This window comes from Camellia sinensis, chromosome 8 (assembly GCF_055761805.1).
Source record: "Camellia sinensis isolate YWXY chromosome 8, ASM5576180v1, whole genome shotgun sequence".
In the NCBI taxonomy this organism is placed as follows: domain Eukaryota; kingdom Viridiplantae; phylum Streptophyta; class Magnoliopsida; order Ericales; family Theaceae; genus Camellia; species Camellia sinensis.
In genome coordinates this window covers 161,504,456-161,522,162 of record NC_138968.1, presented here as the reverse complement: position 1 = coordinate 161,522,162, position 17,707 = coordinate 161,504,456, and the positions used below count along the sequence as shown (strand labels likewise).

Below are 17,707 nucleotides of genomic sequence, written 5' to 3'. Positions count from 1 at the left end.
AATTGATGCATAATCACAAATAAACATCTCAGGAATTTTTTAATTTTTCAATTTGTATTTTTTGTTAGAACATAATGTAGGTTAGTAATTTGGTTAAAGACTTGGTCTCAATTTCAATTTTCTCCCCGATGAAAAAAGTCCCAATTTGAAAGGAAAATGAACAGCAGTACTTATTATTAAACACTAGACCATCATACATTATTATTATTTGAAACTGGCATAACCCATTTTGCTCAACCATACATGCACAATAATACAACTAAATCTACCCACTTAGAACCAATAACCATGTGCCACGTGGCATGAACCCTCTCCATTGCATGCTTTCCCCGTGGCAAGTTGGCGTTGGACAATCCAAGTTGCCAGGATCATATGCATTTTCTAGATTCCAAGCCCCATATACTACTACATATATATATATATATATCTTTATTGTTGCACCTAATAGAAATACTCAAAATGAACTTTGACAACTACATCACAAACTTTTCACCAAGCCAAACTTCCATATAGGTTTTTATTCCTCAGTTTTTTCAACTGGTTTTTCTTCTTCAGCAGCAGCAGCAACTTTATCATCTTTTGGGGTTTCAGTGACTGCTTCTGGTTCCGGCTCCGGCACCGACGCCTCAGTGGTGGATTCTGTAGTTTCCTTAGTTTCTTCCTCCTCAACTGGTTCTTGTGCCACCTTTGGAACACTCTTCTCCTCTTCTTTCTCCTCTACAACTGCTATTTCAGGCACCACTTTATCCTCTTCCACCACCTCCTTAGTCTCAACTTCAGCTGCCGGAGCTTTGGTTTCCTCTGGTTCTACTGCCGTCTCTGTTTCCTTCGCTTCTTCTACAGGAGCCTCCGCTGGCACCGGTGGTGGTGGTGCGGTGGAGGTGGTGACTACCTCTTCTCCTTTGGTTGTCTCTTCAGCCTTGTTATTAGTTTCTTCTTTAATCTCCTCTTGGTGTGCTGGTGTAGCTGACACAACCTGCAAGGCCCAACAATTTGAGAATAACTACTGAATCGCCCCCTATTTACTGGATTGATTCAAATCATATTAACTACTCTAGTGAAGAAGAAATTATTGTAACAGCTAGCACTCTTGATTTTATAAACTAGCATGCCTTTCTTGATCCAATGAATTGGGTTCTCCAGTGAGAAAAAAAAAATTAAAAATTAAACATTTATTAATCAATATCTGTAAAAACATATTTCTGAATGATATTGCATAAAAGAAGTTTCAATTGCAGATAGAGATCCATGACATCATAAGATATGACGATCAGATGAGCAAGTATGTAGACAACAAAAACTAAGAAGAAAGAATAATAGCTCTAAAAATAAACAGAATAGTTGAGTTTAATTGCTACACAAAATTGAATTCTAATTTTTATATTAATCAAACTCCCAAATGAATTTGGTTGGGGATTTGAGTTACCTCAACAGTGGCCATAGTTGAAACACCAAAAAAAGACTAATAGAAGCAAATCAAGATAAATGAAGAAGAGAATGAAGGATGGAGCTTGGGATGAAGAATAAATCAATCAGAGAGGTTTATATAGTGGTGCAGAGGCCTCGAGTTTATGAGAGGATTGGAGAAAAAAATGAGGAGAGAGAGAGAGAGAGAGGGGTGGGGGCACATGAAGGATTTTTTTGGAATTTGACATCTTATCTGTTAGTAATGTTACCCTAGAGAGATTTTCTGGTTTTTAATGTACTTGTTTGTATAACGGAGACCATTTTCGCATGGGCCATCTTCTTTTGGTTTTGTGTGATTCTGTGCTTGGTGCAGTCGGGCATGTAGGTGACCTATTGATAATTTTGATGCTCTCAAATAATATTTTATGAAAAATATTTTCAGCATTCTGTTATAGTTTTTAGTAAAAAAAAAAAAAAAAAAAAAAAAAAGTCAATGAAAAATATCGAGAGGGGAATTTATGCCAAACAAATGGACCGAGCTATTCTTCGTCTACGATGATGAGTCAAGTTGGATGATAAACTTGGGTTATGGCCCGTGACTTGGTAATGGGCTGGGGCAAAGCTGAGATGAGGCCATAAGTTCGGACCGAGCTATCTCATCTTGAGTTGGACCGTGGGTTGGGCTAAGCTAATTGGTGGACCAAGCTAGCATGCAGAAGGCTATTGAGACGGCAAGCTGAAGATATTCACTAAGCGCGGAGGGACTTGAAGGGCTTCGCCGAGCTATAAGGTGTTTAGCAGAGCCAAGTTGAGTTTACTTGACATAAGAGCACTCAGAGTTAGCGCAGTTGAGGACAGCTGAAGTAGAATTCAATCACAAGTGGTAGCTAAGTATGGATGAGCCACGTGTCCCAATGGAATGCATGTATGGAGGACCGTTCAAAGTACACATCAATACTGTTTGGCGGTTTGGCTAATACTATTTGACAATATTGACGAGTACACGTGTAAAGAGAATAGAGAGAAGTACATTCACGCGTCTAGCGAAGGACAAAGAAGGTAGTGTAAGTTTTCTGTATATTCAACTTGTGTATCAATTACATCAAGACTAGTTTATATAACTCTAACAACTAACCAAAAAGGAAATACAATAATGGGACCAAAAAAAGAAATACAGTTATCACAAACATGCCTAATATATCTAAATATATTCTCACACCCCCACTCAAACTCAAGGTTTTTTATCCGAAAACAAGGAGAGTTTGTCAAAAAGAAACCTAAAACGAGCAGTGGTGTAAGTCTTGGTAAAGAAGTCAGCAGGCTGTAGAGTCGAAGGGAAAAAAGAAAGCGAGATAGAGCCAGACTGTAGGTACTGACGGATGAAGTGCCAATCAATCTCAATGTGCTTCGTTCGTTCATAGAAAACAGTGTTGTGGGCAATCTGAATAGCACTTCGGTTGTCACAGTATAGAGAGAAGTCGGAGAGGACTGAGGAATGCCTAAGTCAGAGAGGAGACAACAAAGCTAGACAACCTCATCAATAGCATGAGCCATAGCACGGTACTCAGCTTCGGTAGTAAAACGGGCAACAATGATTTGTTTCTTACTTTTCCAAGAAATCAAGGAATCACCAAAAAACAGACAGACACTAGAAGTGGACTTACAATCAGTCATATCACAGCGCAATCAGCATCAGCATAAGCCACCAAATCCAGGGAAGAAGTAAAAGACAACAACAAGCCTTGGAAGATAGTACCGTGAAGATAGCGAAGAATCCGAACCAAAGCAGCCCAATGCTGAGAGTGGGGAGCAGAAACGAACTGGCTAACCACATGAATAGCATAAGCAAGATCAGGGCGAGTAACTATCAAATAAACTAAGCAGCCTACAAGCTCGTGATACAAAGTAGGATCATCCAGGGGGACACCATCAAGCTTCACATTAAGCTCAATGGGGGTATCAGAAATCTTAGTGTCAGTAAGACTGGCACGATGAATAACCTCATTGGCATATTTGGCCTGAGACAGAAAGTAGCCCTTGGGAGAAGAAGCAACTTCAATACCAAGAAAATGCTTCAATGGTCCTAGATCTTTTATTTCGAAGGTGCAGAAGAAATGTTGCTTGACCTCAGAGATAGCAGAAGAGTCAGAGCCAGTAATGATCATATCATCCACATAGAGTAGGAAAGCAACAAAACCAATTGAGGTATGTCTCAAAAATAAAGTAGACTCAAAAGCAGAAGGATAAAACCCAATGAAAGTGATTATACCAAGCACGAGGAGACTGCTTTAGGCCATACAGAGCACGTCGAAGGCAACAAACCTGTCCAGAGGAATGGTGAAGGCCGGGGGAGGACGCATGTAAACCTCCTCAGTGAGATGGCCATTAAAAAAAACATTCTTAACATCCATCTGATAAAGACACCAAGAATGAACAGCAGCGATAGAATCAAAGTACCGACAGTAGTCATTTTGGCAATAGGAGTGAATGTCTTCTTATAATCAATACCATACTCCTGTGAGAAACCTTTGGCAACCAGACGAGCTTTGTAACACTCAAGAGAACCATCAGAATGAGTCTTGACTTTGTAGACCCATTTGCAACTAACTAGATTCTTATCAGCAGGTAAAGGAACCAACTCCCAAGTACAAGTTTTCTGTAGAGTAAACAACTCATCCTCTATAACTTGAATCTAATGAGGATCCTGACAAGCCTCTTTGTAAGATTGAGGTTCTGAAAAAGAGTGAATAGTAGACAAAAAAGTACAATAGAAAGCAGAAAAACATGTATTAGACCAACCCAACCTGTTTAGAGGACGACGCTCACGAGAAGGATAGCGGTGTGTAGCAGGATTACAGTTGTTAGAAGCAGAAGGAGCAGCAACAGGAGTAGAGACAACTGGTGGTGGGGGAGCCTTACGACGAGAATAGACCAACAACGGAAGGGAAGAAGTAGCCGAATGAGAAGAAGGAGCCATAGGTGACGTAGGCGGAGAAGTAGGAATGACCTCAGGAGGAACAGTGGAGATATACTCATCTGATGGGACCCCAGAAGAAAATGGGTCAATGTTCTCTTTTGAAACGGGAGCAATGAGAGGGGGAAGCTAAAAGTAAGATAGACGTTCGAGAAAGGCAACATGACAGGAGACATAGAGGCGATGAGAAACAGGGTCGTAATAGCAATAGCCTTTCTAAGTAAGACTGTAGCCCAAAAAGACACACAAGACAGACCGGACACTGAGTTTGGTCCGATCTTTACGGGAAATGAAGACAAAACAAACAAACCCAAAAGACACGCAGGAGGAAATAATTGGGAGGTTAGGAATATAGAGCCTTATAAGGGAATTGACCAGAGAGTATGGGAGTCTGCATGTGATTAAGGAAGAAAGTAGCGGTAAGAACTACCTCACCCAAAATGGCGTCGGAACAGAGGCAGAGAGAATGAGAGATTGGGACAGTTGTACTTCCAATGACCCTTTTGATGGCAGAAAGCACACTCATCTGATGCTAAGGGCCCCTTTTTGGGCTTGGTAGAAGACTGAGCTGAGAAGTAGATGAAGTCGCCAATAAGGATGGTTGTACTAAGAAGACTGAAAGAGACACGGTCTGACTAGCTGTATTGAGACTAGTTTCTTCGGAAAAAAGCTCACGAATAATAGCATTCAAAAAAGGGAGAGGAGAATGGTGAAGGATGCCACCACGGATAGCCTCGTACTGAAGAGAGAGAGCCGTCAAGAATTACACCAGACAACCCTTCTCCCTAAACTGCACATAAGCATCGAGGGCTGTAAGACAAGGAGGTTCCATAAGAGCAAGCTGATCCTAGAGACCCATCATCTCAACATAAAATCCTAAATAGATTTATCCTGCTGACGAGCATTCTGAATAGCGGACTCCAACTCATACCGTTTGGCGAAGTTAGACTGTTAATAGACGCCAAATAAGTACTCCCACACCTCTTTACCAGTAGGATATTGGATAACATCATTCCAATGCTATCTTCTATAGAATTATGAAGCCAAGTTAGAATTTGGGCATTGTCACAATCTCATGTGTCACAAGAAACCAGATAATTGTCCTGTTTTGAATTCGAAGGACGCGGTATAGACCTAGACACATAACCCCATTTTTTTTGACCCATAAGAAAATTCTTCATAACGGTGGACCAACAACCATAGTCGGCACCAATGATCCTGCAGTTGATAGCCTGAATTTTATCCTTCGACATGATGAAACTAAAGAACCGAGAAACTTTAGGATCAAATTGTAATTTCTAGAGAACCTTGGGGTAAAAGAGTAATAAGCAGAACACTATTGTTATCACTATAAACAACTAGTAATTAGAGATACCAACACGAATCAATCACGAAGCAACTGAGAGGGAGAGATACTGTGGTCGGCAAATACGCGAGAAGGACACATGACGACGACAGTGTTAGGGCTCGCGAAGAGTAGAAGCAGAAGTCGATTGACCAAAGTCGAACCGGAGAGAGAGAGGTCAACCAAACCACGATCATGATTCCATAGAGAGAGAGAGAGAGAGAGAAACCACCGATGATCACGAACTAGAGTCGATCGACCTAGGAATACGAGACCAGATCACTCGACTTCAACCAGCCAAGACGAGGCACGATTTCCACTTCGATTGAAGCAGCGATTGGGGGAGAAGATCACCTACAACTCACGACTGAGAGAGGGCAACCGTTTCTAGAGTTTTTGGTTCTGATACCAAGTAAGTTTTCTGTATATTCAACTTGTGTATCAATTAAATCAAGACTAGTTTATATAACCCTAACGACTAACCAAAAAAGAAATATAAGAATGGGACCAAGAAAGGAAATACAGACATCACAAACATGCCTAATATATACAATGCCTAATATATACAAATACATTCTCACAAGTAATGCGTGCACAATCTTGGAAAGCAAGGTAGCAACCTAGATAAGGCACTTCACTCAGAAAAAGGGTAAGCCAACTTACACTACTCACTCTCTCTACTCTTCTTCTCTCTGGATTGTTAACTTGATTGTCGAAAGGGTTTTCCGGTAAACCACCCACCAAGTAGCTCACCCTTGTTGTGTTTCAGGAAGTAAGACACCATTCGGAGCAATATGAGCTTGGATGCAAGGAGTCCGGATGCAAAGAATATCTGCTCCCCATACAATTATTATTTATAGTCAACAAAAAAAATAAACTTATTTCAATGGAAAATATTTTTTATTTTGAAAAGTGATAAATATTTTCTACTAATTCTTACTAATGTCATCACACAACCACCATCGCTACCACCTCTACTCGCTACCGCAACCACAACCACAACCACTTGTACATTAGTTTTAATTTTACGGAGAATTAAGCCTAAAAAAGATTGCGAGTGTAACACCCGCCTTTTAATTAGCCGTTAATTTTATGGTTAATCTTAATTATGTATTTATACGTGCATTTCATGTTTATTTATATGTTATGTGCACCATGTTTTGTTTGACAGATACGTTAATTGTGAAAGAGACCTGTCTGAGTCGTTAAATTGTAAGATTGCCAAGTAACTAATGGACTAAGTGGGTAGAGCCTAATTTCCCTTAAAGTAAGGATCAACTAACTTAGGTGTCAGTAAGAAATAATTTAATTAATTAGATAATTAATTCAAGTGATGTGGTTCTAATTTCATTAAATCATGTTAAATAGAATTAGTAATTTTTTTATATCTATGATGAACTCAAATAAGAGAGAGAGAGAGAGAGAGAGAGAGAGAGAGAAGGAGAGGGAGAGAGAGAGAGACATAATCTGAGAAGGAGAGAGAGCATTCTAGAGAACAAGGAGAGAAGAAGAGAAAGAAAGGGAGAAGAAGAGAACTTGAAGTAACTTCACTAAATTAACTTATTGAGGTAAGAATTCTTCCTAATTTCTTGCATGAGACTAATTTTCATCTTGAACTCATGGAATTTAAGGAGAGAGTGAGGGGTTGGATAGTGTTAGTTGTGTTACAAATCCTAATAGGAGGTATTCTCTAAATCTTAGTATGAATGGCATTACTCAAGCTCATTTAGTTGGTCTTGCATGATTTTAAGTTAGATTTCCATGGTTTTGTTGAAACATAGAATTCCCGTATGCATAGGTTTTGTTGTCTTCTCAACTTTGAAGTTGTTCATGTGATTATGGGACTTGAGTTTGAACTTAAAGTTCTATTCTTGGTTTGAACTTGGTATTTGTTTATACACCATGTTTGATAACTTTTGGGCTTTGATTTGGACAAATTGGGTTTGAGTTTTGAAGAGGGAGAGCTCACAAAAGCAGAGCAGAATTTTTGGTTTTGGACACCTAGATCAGTATGTGCGGCAGAGGTGATCGCACGTGTGGGAAGCACTGGTGCACGTGCGGCGAGGAGGCCCGCACGTGCAGAAAATAGGGTAGGTAAGGAGTGCATTCTGCATAAATTATACTTGCTGACACACGTGCAGTGAGAGTCCCGCATGTACGACCATGGGGCTCCGCACATACAGCTGTTTGGCGGCCTCGGTTTCATTTTTTCTACTTCGTTTACCCCACTCTCGGGCCTCCGTTAACGTGATTTACATCCATATTTGACATACATTTGCATTGCACGGGCATGAAAAGAGAGTAAAAGACTAATTCCTGCATAATGAAAATAAATAGTTAATTGTATCATGAATAAAGTGTGCTATGCTTACATCTGCCTATGTAGGTCAAACGCCATGTCCGAGTCACGTGCATCACGGAGCCAACTGTGAGTAACACTGTTATAAAGATATGTTTAATCTATGTATTTTATTCCTTGATGGGATATGTTTTGTTTTGTAATTATCGAATGATGATCCTATTTACTTACACTATATTTCGTGGCATCCTTAGCACCTGTCTATGTTGCTATAGAGATCTCTGTTAGTTCCAGTTTCTGGAGCTCCTATTTATGATGTTAATGGCCATCACATTTGATTACCTATCTTCATGAGCGTCTATCCGGTCTTTAAGACCATCTGATTTAGTTTGCTATGAATGTACCAGGTATACTTGTATGCTTCCTGTATGGGATAAGTATCTGTTATGTATATGATTTGATTTGCTTTATACTAAGGACATCATTCAAAACTTCTTTACACTACTGTTATTCACTGGGCTCTAGCTCACGTTTTACATATACATTGTAGGTGATCCAGTTCAGGAGTGGACATAGTGGTGACGGTTTTGTCTCAGTTTTGTTGAGTACCCTTTTGTGCCTCACGTCAAGGTTCCCATCTGTTGGAGCGCTGGGTGACCTGGTGATCGCCCTTTTGGAACTCACTCATGTGTTATGGTCAGTTATCACTGGCGTTATATTTGTTGTTGATGGGAATGACTTCCCTCTTTTGGTTGTATTTTGACAAACTTATGGCACCTTGATGTACATGTATATATATATATGACTATGTCTCTATCTCATATAAGTTCATAGCTTGTTGGACGTTTTATTTTCTTATATCTAGGCTTCCGTTAGCCCCGTTTGTTTAATTTGTCCAGTTAGGCCTTTGGAAATTGCGAATTACTGGCCAGTTATGATGCCAAACTTTTAGGGGCGGGTTTGGATCGTGACAGTGAGAGACTCAATTGATAAGGAAATTGAGCCTTATATAGTTAAGTCTATAACAAATTAAATTATGAAAGACTTTTAGAGTCGATCTTTATCCAACCCTAAATACCAACAGGACAATCCCTTATTTCATAAATTTGTTACATTAATTAAAATCAGACACAATTCTATCAGTTATCATTAAGCAAATTAAACTACCCATGCTGGTTTAATTTACCATTTTATAATATACTAAACATATAAGAGTTTTAGATAGAGGTGCAACTCGGGCGGGTTCAGTCGGGTTGGGGGTTTGCCCAAGCCCAACTCGAATTGTATTTGGCAGTGCCCAAGCCTGCCCAAGCCCGACTATGAACCCGAGCATTGCTGCCTAAGCCCGGACCAAGCTTTGTATTTTGAACTCGGGTTAGCCCGAATTGCCCGAAATTCACAAGTCTAGAAACCTGTAGGTAGACCAAAATTTGGATGTGTCCACATTTAGCAGCATTTGTGTTGAAACCTGTAGGTAGACCAATACGTGTAATTAATTATTCAAAGTTATTTTCTGGTCACCAAATGAAACTCTTTGCTTGTGTCCACCAAATGAAACCTGTAGGCTGTAGATAGAATACATAAGAAAGAATCAAACAACAAACTTCAACATCTGGTGCATAAATCAAACAATAACCACAAACACTAGTACATATAAAACTTCCACACAACAAACTTCAACATATAATGGGTAATTTGCTTGCTTGTGTAAAATTATTATATAAATTAACTTATGTAAAATGGGTAATCTGCTTGGTTGTATAAAATGGATAATCTAACTTATGTATATATTATATACATCTACCTGAAACCCATGCCTCTCAACACTACCCAAAAGCCAAAATCACTTTCATCATTCTCAAAGCCCAAAAACAGTGGCATCAACATCATCAATTTCCCTTCCTTCTCATCCATTTTTTAATCGCCACAAACATCATCAACCAAACCGAATGTCAAAAACAACAACAACAATGGTAGTACATGCATCGATAAGAAACGAAGATCAAAACTACCGCCCAGATTATATATATATATATATATATATTTATATATAAATTAGTTACATATTCCTGATGCAAGAACAAAGAATGAGGAAGCTTACCCAAGGCGGATCTACCAGGGCTGAAGAAGGAGGAAGTGAAGGTGGAGATCGGGGACGATAGGGTTTTGTAGATTAGCGGAGAGAGGAAGGTTAAGAAAGAGGAGAAGAACGATACTTAAAGCAGATTAGCGCCGTTCTTCAAAATTCTTCAAAGTTGAACAAAAAATGAAATAGGTAGGTAGGGTTTTCTTTAGAATTTAATCTGAGGGTACACATAAAAATACAAATCCAACGGTGAAAGATTAACCAAAAAAAAAATAAAAAATAAAAAATAAGAATAACTCTGTTATTTAATTTATATATATATTATATAATTTATATAATACATTAAATTCAATTCGGGTTCGGGTTGCTCGGGTTAGCCATTGGTTCTGCCCAAGCCCGGCCCGAATTACAATTCGGGCATCAAAAATCTGCCCAGGCCGTCCAGATTACAAGATATAGTTGCCAAAACCCTAAAAAAACTCGGGCTGGGCTCGGATTGCTCGGGTTGAGCTCGCCCGAGTTGCACCCCTAGTTTAAAGAGACTAAGTTTTTTGTTTCTAAAAGTTTAAATTTTGTTGTAAAAAGTATTTAGAAACTAATTTCGGTTATTGCGAGAACAGTCGCTACAAGGTTAACCCGAAAGTTCAAAAAGAAAAAATTCTTGGAACAAAATTTTGAAATGTCAGTAATAAATGCATTATTATGGACAAAATAATTTAGTTCCAAAAAAATTTATTTTTTGAGACAACTTTTGGTCCTAAAAGTTTAATAATTTATTATTAAACCCTCAATTTTATTGCTAAAAATAAAATAATAACACTTTTAACTATAAAATAATTTATCTCTAAAAAATATTTTTATCCCTAAATTTTTATCTTTTAAATCTTAATTTCTTGTAGTAATAGTAACACACTCGTCTAACCTACTCTCACTAACAATCTCTCGTGCAAATAAGAACTTGAATGGTTGGTATACAAAATGATAAAATATAATTTTGTGGTGGGAGTGTGATAACTATATATAGTAAAGTAAATGCACTAATAATTCCTCTTTTTGTCAATTTTTTTCCTTATTCTTTTTTGTCATGAAAGTAGTGTAGAACTTTATTACTCATGTCCTGCCATTTATTGTGTTAGTGACACATTAACATCATTATTATAAATATAGGGCATAAAATAAGTAGAAATAGCTTAGCCTCCAAAAGATAATATGTTGCATGGTTAAAAAAATCCAAATTCTGATGAGTATAAATGGCTTAGGCTCCAAAAGATAATAATAATGATAATAATAATAGAGATTTTCCTCTTGCTGTTTTTCTTCCTATTTATTTATTATTTTTGAGGTGCACATATCATCTGTCAAAGAAATCCATTCATATTGTGATGTTCTAAAAAGTTGATAAAAAGTTGATTTTTGACTTTTTTTAATCAAAAAAGTTAACTTTTTAGGTAGTGACTTAGGTAAAAAAGCTAAAAAAAACTAGCTTAATAGTTTATAACGCTAGTTGCAATTGAGCTTATAATTAAGATCTTGAAAACTATCAAAAGTTATATATATCTGTATATATGTGTGAGAAAAGAAAAGGAAAGAAAAATGATGCAATATTTATTAATATTTTTTTTATTTATTCAAATATCAAGCTTTTTTACTGTTCTTCCATTTTATGTCCAATATAAAATCATATATCTTATTTTTTCTATCAATCATAACATTCTTAAAATATTACATAACCATGCTCAAATCACTGAATAACTTTAAAAAAATTGTAATTCAATGCATATTTCTAATTTTTTTAAAATTGATGATAAATTTTACTAATTTTAATAATTAAAATATGAATTTATAAATATTGATTTGTAATTTTCCTGAATAACTTTTGCTTTGTCAAACAAGTCATCAAAATTAATGGAGTTGAGAGACCAAAGCACGTAGAATGGAGAAGAAGTTATTAGTTGATCTGGGGACACCGTTAGGTAATGTTTTAAGAATATTGTGATTTGTGAAAGAGATAGATCTACAATTTTGGTCTCGTTTGGAAAGTTGACTATTTTAATAAGTTATTTTAGTTTTTAATTATTTTAGTAGGTTAAAATTTTTATATTTGAAAAAATAATTAAATTTTTTTATAGTTAGATGTGATATTTGTAAGGAAAAAAATAAAATAATTATAAATTTAATATAATATTTTATCTTATTAATTATTTTAATTTATTTTATCTTTTTTATAAATTTTAATCAACAAATCAAATTTGACTTCCCAAACACCCCTTTGGCGGGCGATGGAGAAAGATGAGCAGCAGGGAGGCGGGGTGGCCCCAATTAGCACCAAATAATTTTTCCGAATGGAGACAGGAGAAGGGCTCACACGTACAGTTCATTCCACGTCAGTCCCACGTGGTGTGAGGGATTGATATGTGGCAAGTACCCTATCCTCTATAAAACTATAGGGCAAATTATATATACCTCGTTCGAGGTTTTGTTAAATTATAAATATTTTTTTAAAGTTTTGAAAATTACATTTCACTTTTTTGAGGTTTGTATTTTCATAATAATTTACTCTCTGAGATTTATATTTTATAATAAATTATTCCTTAATTTCTTATGCAAATATAGCACTCAGAGAGAATTTATAATTTCTCAAAGCTCAGGGAGTATCTGTAATTTAGCTAAATCTCGAGAGGTATATGTAATTTGTCCAAAAATTATACTATCCTATCACCCGTACTATGCACGAGATAATTATAGATATTTATATTTGTTTTAGATTTTTTTAATATATAAATTATGTTTTTTAAGATTTTTTTATAAAAATAATTTAACAATTTTATCATTAACTATAATGACTAGGAGAAGTTGAAAAGGGTATATATAATTATTTGTATGAGGGGATTTAAAAAGCTGATAAGTGAATTTTGACTAAATCAATAAATGCAGATACGTGGATTTAAAAAAGTTAATAAATACTGATTAGGAGATTTTGACCAAATCAATAAAGGTTGAGTTTTTTTTTAATAAAAAATTTAAAAAATTCAGATTGGGATATTGAAACTCTCACAACCTTTAGAGTTAAAAACCTCTCTTTTACTTAATATATAATATAAATTAGGTATCAATTAATATATTAATATATTATAATATTATTACTTAAAAATTTTAGATCTTACTTATTATATAAATAATAAAAATATAATTTTTTAAAAATTATATCACATTATTTATTATTATATTAATTGATATCAATATACACGTATATCTTTATTTTTAAAAACCTAGTGTGGCTGCTACGGTAGGTTTCCGTCGAGGTCGGGACCCACAACGACCGCCCCACCTAGCTGTTGTCAATTCTCACTTTACACATCACACCCCAATTATGGAGAAGTTATTCGTTGCTCTTTGGTACAATCACGTGATATCGGCCTTGTTTGGTGTAATTGTTAAAACAGTTTATAGATTATAATTTAACAAATTATAAATTATGATTTTAATCAGAAGTTGTTAATTTGTTTGGTGTAATAGTTAGATTATAGATTTAAGTTGCTGAGTAGTGTTTATTAAATAAGTTGTAAAATAGTTTTTCAATTAATTTTTATTTTTTATTTGTCTACATTTCTCATAAAAAATAATAATAATAATCTATAGTTCATTTGAGTCTTTTTCTATTTTTAAAAAAATAAAAAATAAAAAAAATTTAAGAGTATAACCATAAATTAACATGTCAACAGCAGAAGTTGATAATTAGAAGCAAAAGGTGAGTAACTTTTCATAATCAACTTTTTTGAGTTAAAATAAACTATTAGAATCAGAAGCTGTTTGAAATAAGTTTAACCAAACAGTCTAAAATAACTTTTTCAAAGCTAAAAGCCATAAGTTGACTCTGAAAAGCTGAAACAAACACCCTCTTATGAAAGGATTAAAATTTATAATTTTATATTAAATAATTAAAAAATATAAAAATATATACAGATTTATAATTGATTAAAAGTTAAGTTTTTTAATTTTTTTAAAAATATATAAAAAATTAAATAAATAATATGACTCAAAAAAATTAAAAAAATAACTTTTACCTGACTTATTAAAGTAACCCTAAGAATATTATTATGTAGTGTCCCTAATCAATCAACCTGTGTTTGGCAAGTGGGTTTGTAGGTTTTTTTTTTATTATTTTAGCCACAAAAAATAAAATAGGCTATTTTAGCCATAACAAACAAAACATTACATCCAACCCAGAATCATTACATTCTTCTCTCACAAAAAAACTCTAAAAAGCCAAAAAGTCCTTCCCAAACCAGGCTTTTAAGCCCAGGCTAAAATAGTCAAAAAAATCAAAAAGCCAAAAAGCCAACCCACTTCCCAAACGAAAGCTTAATAATTTTTTCCAGCTACGTCCCAAATTCAAACAAACCATCTTAACTCACGGTTGGTTTGATGTGAAATATTATGATACACACCCTCCCACTAGATTCAAGAGATATGATTAAATTTTTTTATTTTATAATTAGGATAAATTATATTTATATTTTTTGAGATTTTGATTAATATCACTCTTTGACATTTAAAAAATTGCATTGACCCTCTGACATCGAAATTATTTAGATGGAATTAGCGTTGATATTAAAAAGACATTAAATTCATATACTATCTATTTTATTGCTTTGCTTTACTTCTTTTTTTTTCTTCCATTTGCTTTACTTTTTTTTTCAATATAATTTCATCTGCTTTTCTATTAGAAGTTGTTACTTTTTATATAAGTAAGGGATTTTGTAAAATGATACTATTAAGCACATGAGTGAAAATGTAATTCTCATAAAGTCAAGGGATGTGATGTAATCAAACCAAATCTCAAGGGGTTTTTGTGTAATTTACCCTTATAATTATGACTCTTATCGTATTGAGTTATATTATTTGTGATAATCGAACTCATAAACGACATAACTTATATATTGTGCATGCTCTAAAAGGGTGTGTATTACAAAAATTTCTTAGTTTGATAATTGATTTTTTTTTTTTACGAAAGATGAATACAAAAATAAAAATAAAAAGACTAAGTTGACTTTATGTATTGACTTTTGTCTTCTTCTTTTTTTTATTTTTTATTTTTTTACTATTATAGTATGTTCCCTAACATAACATTTTCAATTTGGACTCATATCTTTTATCAAATTTAAATTTGATAAAAATTTGATAAAAACAATGTTCCAACCATTTTACCAAATTAGTATCAAATGAAGAGAGCTATACATTTTTCATCAAATCAAGGGATCGTTTAACCTTTCATCTAATCTCACAAGTGATCATTAGCGGACGACCGGGTGGATGATCGACCAGTCAATCGGGTGGACGACCGGATTGAGAAAGATTCAATGAAAATTTACACTAAGTTGGTGTTGGAACAATCTTCTGTGTAAATAAAATAACCTGAAATAAATTCAAACAAAACAGATAAATAACATACCAGATTTATTTATCGAACCGAAATAAAATTAAGACCGAGTCGAGTGTGTGACACTCTGTCCTTAAGACAGATTCGCCCCGCTACGGTACTTACGGTTGAGTGGCGTCTATCTCCCAGGATACAATGATCTACACAAATTGTAGTAGTACTCCAAACAATTTGTTCGGCGAACCAAACCTTGTGTTCTTATACTCTCTTTTATTTATTCCTAAAAATATAAATGAAGAATAATGTACTAAAAAAAAACTGAACAGCAAAAGAAATTTTCTTAGACTGATTTTTTCCCGACCCTTGATTGTTGGAATCATGGCAGTATATATAGGCAAAAATCCTTAGCCTCGAAAAGGTGCAATCCCAAGTGAACAGATGCACTATTTAATTTCAAACCATTTGTCAGACCGTTGGCACAAAGAAAACCAATGGTCAAACAATTTGAAAAGTTGACCGTTAGGAACTGTTTCAAACTGTTTGTAACTTATATTAATTAAACTATTGAATATAAATATATATTAAACAAATTGAATAGTTTAATAAATAAAGTAAGAGGTACAAATTTTAAGAAACCACTTAGGAACTCAAAATTTGAATTTAGAATTAAATTAAATTCCCACAATTACAAACTTTAGGAAACCACTCAGGAATCCAAAATTTGAATTTAGAATTAAATTAAATTCCCACAATAATTTTTTATTGAAAAAATTCAAAAGAATTTTTATCAAAGAAATTAATGTTAAACTTGAAAACGACATCAACTTCCCATTCACTCATAAATGGTTTTGATGTTCCGTCTTCACCGTGTGACTTGCCACGCAGCAAGGAACACGTCACCTCTTCGGACCCACTCAATTTTTTTGGGCTAAAAAATATGCCTATTTAAAACCATTTTTTCAACAATCCCCCACATGAATGGAATTTGACGGAGAGAAAATGCAACAACATGATCTAATCAGAGAGTACAGAAAATTAGAAATATTCTGCAAAGGATAGGTAGCTTTTGGCTTTGAACCTTCCTTGTGAGACACTATCGAATTTACTAGCTAACCAGTGAACATGATGTCTTGAACTGTTCAGCCGTTTGTGTAAACCAAGACAATAGAACTCACACAGTATATTTCCAGACACAGTTTAGTTCTCACTATTGTGTTCATTTTGGCCCTGAACAACTTAGTCTTTCATGAGTGCTCTAAAGACTCGTAGCCCTTCACAAATCTTATAGAACCGGCCCAGTTCACACTCACATATGTGATTCTTATGAAAAGTATCCTGCCATACTCCACTAGGTTTACCTAAATATAAGAATCATTAAAAGTATTACTTAACCTAAATCGCTACAGACATCACTATTTCATCAAAGAAATGGGTAGGAGTTTAGACTCCCCAGTGATCCTTCTGAGTCATTCCCAACTCGGTTGTCCCTTTGAACCTAGATCTTGGGATCTCCAGTCAACTAGGTTGGGTTGTCGTTGTGGTAACTCTTATTTAATAGGCTTAAGTCCCATTCCCCTCGATGAATTCTCAACTAACTCTCTTGCTAACCCTTTGGTTAGTGGATCCGCTATGTTGTCTTTAGACTTAACATATTCTATGGAAATAATTCCATTAGAGAGTAGTTGTCTTACGGTGTTATGTCGACGACGAATGTGTCGTGACTTACCGTTATACATATGACTATGTGCTCTACCAATTGTTGATTGACTATCACAATGTATGCATATAGCAGGCACCGGTTTTGGCCATATTGGAATATCTTCAAGGAAGTGGCGAAGCCATTCTACCTCTTCCCCTACTTGTCTAAAGCTATGAATTCAGATTCCATAGTAGACCTAGCAATACAAGTCTGTTTGGAAGATTTCCAAGATACAGCCGCCCCACCAAGAGTAAAGACATACCCACTGGTGGACTTCGAGTCTCTAGTATCCGATATCCAATTTGCATCACAGTATCCTTCAAGTACTGCTGGATATCTAGTATAGTTAAGCCCAATGTTACGAGTAAATCGGAGATATCTTAAAACCCTTATCATTGCTTTCCAGTGTTCTACTCCCGGATTACTGGTATATCTACTTAATTTACTTACTGCATAAGCTATATCTGGGCGGGTGCAGTTCATCAAGTACATTAAGCTCCCAATAATTTGGGCATAC

The 17,707-nt window shown here is 35.1% G+C and overlaps 1 protein-coding gene across 1 annotated transcript; it reads right to left on the bottom strand.

Moving 5' to 3' along the window:
• Positions 1-144: 144 nt before the first annotated feature.
• On the bottom strand, positions 145-1,726 carry LOC114286944 (uncharacterized). The gene is made up of 2 exons (XM_028230172.2): positions 1,427-1,726; positions 145-976 (listed from the first exon to the last, which is right to left on the bottom strand). Exons 1-2 carry the CDS (start codon positions 1,439-1,441, stop codon positions 518-520), a joined length of 474 nt encoding a protein of 157 aa, XP_028085973.2. The 5' UTR covers positions 1,442-1,726; the 3' UTR covers positions 145-517.
• Between the last annotated feature and the right edge of the window lie 15,981 nt (positions 1,727-17,707).